At 38.6% G+C, this 6,792-nt stretch overlaps 1 protein-coding gene across 1 annotated transcript; it reads left to right on the top strand.

The window, feature by feature from the left end:
• The first annotated feature begins 209 nt into the window (after nucleotides 1–209).
• LOC114567225 (LIM/homeobox protein Lhx1) lies at nucleotides 210–4,091 on the top strand. The gene is made up of 5 exons (XM_028596213.1): nucleotides 210–817; nucleotides 1,573–1,793; nucleotides 2,164–2,435; nucleotides 3,293–3,449; nucleotides 3,704–4,091. Exons 1-5 carry the CDS (start codon nucleotides 648–650, stop codon nucleotides 4,075–4,077), a joined length of 1,194 nt encoding a protein of 397 aa, XP_028452014.1. The 5' UTR covers nucleotides 210–647; the 3' UTR covers nucleotides 4,078–4,091.
• Nucleotides 4,092–6,792: the final 2,701 nt, after the last annotated feature.

The raw sequence follows: 6,792 nt of genomic DNA, 5'->3' as shown, positions 1-6,792 counted from the left end.
GAGTCCTATACTCAGATTTTCATAAAAAAAAAAAATTGTAACCGGGCTTTGCTTTACATAATAATGAAGTGCATGTGTTGGAGTCAAATGAAAAGGCTGCTCATAGGTTTCTCCTGGAGCTGACGTCACAGGTCTCTTAGTAAGCAATAGGCTGAGCTTTAAGAGGTGCGCTCATTACAGCATTTCTGTCAGACTGAGAGCTCATCAGAGCAAAAATGGCACACAAATGACAAGGCTGAGCGCACTGATAGCATTTCATCGTTATTTCTCTCTACTTAAGAAACCACTCAGGATATATCGCACAGTGGATATATAGGCAATGTCTTTGTGCTTATAAATCCGCACACTTCGGATGATCCTGATGGGCCCGCGATGATCTCCAGTCTATAATTTTGTTTCAGAAATGCTGTTTTTTCAACAGTTGATCTGTCGTTTGGAGCTGTTCGCCACATGTGGATTGTTGCCCCGTGGAACAGAAGAGCACAATTTAATCTCACGGATGGTGATGTAATTATTATTCAGATTAATTTGGGATACATTGGATTTCCGGGATCATACCCAAGAAAGTCCACACCGAGGTGTCTGGGGCGTTGGAGAAAGAAACCGAGTCTATATTCCACACACTGGGCTGGGAATAACTCCAGACAATGCTTCAGTGTTCCAGCTGTGAAAAGCCTATTCTTGATAGGTTCTTGCTCAAAGTTTTGGACAGACCATGGCACATCAAATGTGTCCAGTGCTGCGAATGCAAATGCACTTTGACAGAGAAGTGCTTTTCACGAGAAGGGAGACTGTATTGTAAGAATGACTTCTTTAGGTAAGCATATACAGAACGTGTGTGGGTTTAGTTTTCATTTAGAAAAGAAGAAAACAAATCAGAGAAAATGAAGATGTATTTGTTGAGCCAATAGAAATGAATGCATGCATGGAATTTGGAAGAAAAAAAAAGGAAGAAAAGAAATCGTATGCTCAAAATATGGATGTTGATCAAACTGTATTAAAAAACTACTGGACCATGTTCTGACAGTGGTTCAATAAATCCTCTTTGTTTACACTGTGGGAGCTGCTGCTTCTTGCAAATATCGCAGTGAACTCAGTTGTTTTATTTATTTGATTTCGCTTGTTGCTTGGTTGGGTTTATTTATTTTTTTAATCAAATATAAATCTAAAAAGAAAAAAAAACGTTTGCTTACAAATTCCTTGGAAAACAACATGATATCATGTTTTATTTTACAGAATTATAATATAGCAGCAACACTACAAACAAGACTAACCCTTATTGCCCGTGTGAATGCTATGATGGATTTATAATGAGATTGTATTACAATGATAGGCTATTTTAAATGATTTGATCATACATTTTACTTTAGGTCAAGCTACCTATTATTAGACATTATTTCTGTATGGTTGAAGTGAAGTACGTTAAACAGCAGAATCGAAGTCAATGATGTAAACCCATCATGCAGTTGGGCCTATCTAAACATGAGTCTAAAAAAAAAAAGAAAAGGAAGCATTACTATATACCACATCTGTACTGAATCTTGCCCCTGACTGCATCTCCATCTTCAACAGGACATTTGGGACCAAGTGTGACGGTTGCGCCCAGGGGATTTTACCCAGTGATCTTGTCCGCAGGGCGAAGAGCAAAGTGTTTCACCTCAACTGTTTCACCTGTGTGATGTGTAACAAACAGCTGTCCACCGGAGAGGAACTGTACATCCTGGACGAATTCAAGTTCGTTTGTAAGGAGGACTATCAAAACAACAGCGGGAAAGACACAATCCTCCTTTCAGGTATGCCATTCAGACCTGGATTGTTGTTTAGTGTTTTTTTTAATTTAATTTAATTTTTTTAAGGAAATTGGTTTTCTAAATCAAATTATTATTAAAGGAATGGTAAATTGGGTATTATAATTATTTTTATTATTATTATTATTAGGCCTATTAGCGTAAGCATATTTGTATTTGTATATATGGTATCTGTAGTGATAACGTCAAAGTGGGCCATTCAGAATATTTCTAATATATCCCATGCTTTTATATTAGGCTAATAACTAAGTGCCGCTGTTTGTTTTTTTTTTATTATTGGTTTTGCGGGTTTGATTCAGATTCTCAGATCCATGTGCTATAGGCCCACAGCAAACATATCTTCTTCTCATGACAGTTACGACAAGCAGCGACCCAAGTCTGTCTCCAGACTCCCAGGACCCGCCGGACGACGAGAAGGACTCCGAGACGGGACATTTATCCGATAAAGACAACAACATGGAGAACGACGAGCAGAGTGCCGTCGGGAAACGACGCGGGCCTCGGACCACCATCAAAGCCAAGCAGCTGGAGACCCTGAAAGCGGCTTTCGCGGCCACGCCGAAACCCACCAGACACATCAGGGAGCAGCTGTCCCGGGAGACCGGCCTCACCATGAGAGTCATCCAGGTAAAAGGCAAAAAGGAAAGGAAAAGAACAACAGAGTTGACAACGAGAGTGGTTTTTTTTTGCTGCAACGTATGATCCATCTCGGACACATCAGTCCCATCCAAATGTGCGTTCTAACCGGCCACACGGTGCCTCTAGGACTAAAGTCAGAGCGTAGATTATACGATACCAAAACGCCCTAAAAAGCTTTTATGGGAAAAAAAAATCTCTCGGACACCAGATTTTGCAGACACCCTTAGGGAATTTGTCTTTAATGCTCTGTTGATTTTTTTTTCTCTCTCTCTCTCTTTTTTTCAGATAGGGTTTCCAAACCATTTTCCACCCCGTAATCTTTATTCCCCATAAGCCCATTGCGCTCCTAAAACCCTTAAAAGCAGGACTCACTTAGCACTGATGTGATGCCCATGGACATTTTTTTTTTAAAAAGCTCCCTTGATGAAATTTCGCATTAAAAGTGAATTGTGTATCAGTGGGCTAATTTGTCATCAGTTTCTTTTATATTTGCTTTCCCGCATTTACAACATCCTTATTACAACTCCCAGCCTATTCATATTTTTTAACCTGAGCTGCATTTTTATTTTTATTTTTTTTGTGGCAAGAAATGCAAGGTGATGAACTTTACAGAGAGTCTAGGCTATATTATTCCTCTCATTTCGATCACTAAGCAATCGAATAATCAATTTTCATGCAACGGGGAGCTCAGACGTGTTGCTGTGATGATCGCACGGCCCTGCGAGGCATATAAGCAGTCAGGGTGACGTTATATTTCCTTGTGGTTATTTCTGCTCTGCTGTCCCGCTTGTGTCATCCACTCCACTCATCAATAATATTTTTTTGTTTGTTTGTTTGTCCTAAAGGTTTGGTTCCAGAATCGGAGGTCCAAAGAGAGACGCATGAAGCAGCTGAGCTCCCTGGGCGGCCGGAGACACGTGTTCTTCCGCGGCCAGAGGAGGATGAGGGCGCTGGGGGAGAGACTGGAAGCAGAGGAGCTTGGACACTTCTCTTATTATGGAGGTGAGCTGCATGTGTTGGAGATGTAGGACTGGTCATGTTATTGACATTAAAAACCATTTGATGAACTAAAATGTGAATTAAACGTGCTTCTTCAGCTTGATATATCCACTATCATTTATACAATCTATTGAGCTGTGGGTCTGTTGATCTGACTGAAAACTCAAGAACAAAAACAACACAAAAAAAGTCAATTTGTATTGTTTATATTTTCTGACATATTATGTGCACTAATTCAGACATTTCTATGAATGCAGATTATCCTGGTGAATACTATGGCTCAGGAGGGAATTACGAGTACTACCAAGGCCCTCCATCGCACGCTCAGACTCCAGCAGACTTGGGCTTTGTGCCCTCCTCTGTCCCTGCTGGCACCCCATTAGGAGCAATGGACCACCACCATCCAGGGCACCACTGTCCTGGAGAGATGCACTGTTTCTCTGACACAGTATCTCATCACCCTGCGGACTCACCCAGTCCAGAGCCCAATATGCCAGGCTCAATGCACAGCATCTCCAGTGAGATGTGTGGCCCCAGCACACCCTACACGACTGTGTCCCTCAGTGACAACGGATACACCAACCAGCTGTCACAACCCTCTTCAGAAATGAGTGAAGGCACTGTCTGGTAAACCAGCCGACACCCAGCTACAAAGGCACACATGGATTTTGAAGGCAAATCAACGCTTTTTTTGTTCATTTATTTGAATGTACATTTATTTATTTATCTATGTATTTATTTGTGTATTTATTTATTTATTTATTTATTTATTTATGTGCTTGCATTTCTGTTAAACTCTATTTAACTATTTATAAATCTCTATATTTGTATGTCAACATAATTGTTTATTGACTATAGCCAATCAATAGATTGTTTTAATGTGAATTTGACAAATTAATACATTCACAATGCTGGGCCTCATTGATCAAGCAATAAACAAACACATGTATATGCTGCAGAAATTGTTTTTCACCGTTTACAAAAACCTTTTCTGCCACATATTTGACATAATTGTCCTTACAATGTTACAGTAATGTGAAAGTGCATGGCAGCATTTGTTTTTGGACCACCTTTCAGTGTTTTATGCATACTGATAAACAGCATCCTCCATCCATGAGTTCATGTGTAATACAAGATTTTATCATTTAATAACAGAATATGATTGTGATGATCAATACATTTGACCAAATACCTCTCTCAGGACCGTGGAAACATTGTTTTTGTTTCTCTTTATTTGTCATGCATTTCTTTTTTTTCCTTTCTTTTTTATTATTTCATTGCCAACACATATTTGCCTTCAAAAGGATATCTTTATAAAATCAGAAAATTTTATATGTAACAGAAAATGATTTGACTTTAACATGAGTCTAATGTTATAAATGGAATAATGGACAACTGTACAGAACAGTCAACTGTTTACTTAAAGCTCCAGTATTCAGGGTTTGAATATCAGCATTGTATTAAACCGATGGACAGACCTTTTAATGCAAACTAACCAAACTTTTTGTAGCCGTTCTATTTATGTGGTCACTCACTGTGCTAGTTTGTACTATGTCCTCATTATGAACAAAAAACAACAGAAAATAACTAATAAACCGTTGCCAAATGAATGCACAGCAAAACCCTGCACCTTTAGTTGTGAGACGCAGCGTTCGTTAAGTGTTCACTTCCTCTTCTAATTATCTGAGCATGTTTGTAGTACAAAACAGTCATTTGCTGCTCAGTTTGCCAAACAGCCAAGACTCAAACTGGTTTTGAAATGTCAAATTATTCACATTGATGGTCTCATACACTGCCAGCAGCAGCAATGTGTTTTTATGAGACATACTTGATTGTTCCAGTTAAGTTCATGAGAGCGTTGTTTACGACCATTCACTGTATAATAAAACACATATGGATCATTTTTATTTGTTAATCATTTTTGGGAGAAAAAAAAAATATAGTACTTGTTCTTTCAAATAGGAGTGATTCTTGATTTTGTAAATGTCTAATGAACAGGCATTTGTTAGTGTGCACTTTATCTTTAGAAAGGATTTTTTAAACAGACAAAAATGATTATGTTATGGGATCCCAAATGTATTTCCAAACAGTGACGTAACTTCCATAATCGTCTTGGATCGGATGAAACCGGTGGCAGTACTATCTAAATAAATATATACTGTATATATGCTTACATACTTGCTTACTTATAATTACATAGCTATTAATTATGCCTAATTTATTGTACTGAGTGTCACAGAAGTTGAACTTTTTCTGTAAAGACAGCACATTACATTACAATATGCGGTAATTGTGTGTCCCGGCACTTTGAATGGGAAAGGCACAGAGACACACTGCAGCTGCTTTGTGGAGCTTTGAATACATATCGTTATAATGACAACTCGAAATTGATATATTTAGTTGACTGGGATTGATTGTCTCATTGAACAAAGAGAATTTCTCCAATATTTCAATGACATATTTTTGATGCTATTTCTGTGTCGATTGTGTTAAAAACTCTTTGGAGTTGCTGAACGCAAGTGACATATAAAAGATAACTTTTTGGACCTATGTTTAATTGCTGTGAACATTGGGTATTTTCTAATGGGTTTCTAAACAACAGCTCTTTATCCAGAACTCTAATATCTAAACAGGGAGATTTAGGATTTTTGAAATGACATTTCATGGAGAGGTTCTCCAAAGAGCTAGCTAAGTGGCTGCTGCAGCAGCACAGTCAACATTGTGGTGCTACTGACAGTGTTGGCTAATCCAGAGGAAACATCTAGCCAGCATGGATTTACAAATCCGGGAGCAATTGGTCAGCGTTCTTTATGGATCACTTTGCAAAAATGTAGTGAGCTGTCGAGTTTATAAAGTGCCTGATGTCTGTTGAGTAGGCCTACTGTTAGGGAAGAACACACAACACCACAGAAGTGTAAATGCTATTTGTGCCTGGCAGTCACGGCTTAATATTTATTTGCCTGTTTGCCTTTTGATTTATCCAAATGAGTTCATGGTCATGTTCCAAACACTGACAGCAAACAAAAACAAAGTAATTATATTAACACAAGATACATTTCAGAAAGAAATTGTTTTTAATTGGAAAGTTATCAATGCATATAATAGCCTATACTGTATGGGCGTGCGTCTGTGTGCCTGTGTGTGTTCACGTTATGCAAAGGAGCTTCTTATTCTATTTGGGGATATTCCATGAGCTTGTCTGAAATGTTAAGTCACACTTTGAGGCATCTCTGCTGGTAGTGAAGAAGAGGCTGATGACAGAGTGAATACTTTAGAGTCAGGGAAAGGTGAGAGCAGCACAAAGGAGGACAGGACAAACGCTGAATATCGAACCAGTGAGCAGTGA

The sequence above is a fragment of the Perca flavescens genome, chromosome 13, assembly GCF_004354835.1.
Source record: "Perca flavescens isolate YP-PL-M2 chromosome 13, PFLA_1.0, whole genome shotgun sequence".
In the NCBI taxonomy this organism is placed as follows: Eukaryota; Metazoa; Chordata; class Actinopteri; order Perciformes; family Percidae; genus Perca; species Perca flavescens.
The sequence above is the reverse complement of the archived record's forward strand: the minus strand, read 5'-3'. Positions and strand labels throughout refer to the sequence as shown.

Coding starts and splice junctions, on each gene's coding strand:
- LOC114567225 (XM_028596213.1), top strand. CDS start 648: ATGCTTCAGTGTTCCAGCTGTGAAAAGCCTATTCTTGATAGGTTCTTG. Junction 1,794..2,163: donor AGACACAATCCTCCTTTCAG/GTATGCCATTCA, acceptor TTCTCATGACAG/TTACGACAAGCAGCGACCCA. Junction 2,436..3,292: donor TCACCATGAGAGTCATCCAG/GTAAAAGGCAAA, acceptor TTTGTCCTAAAG/GTTTGGTTCCAGAATCGGAG.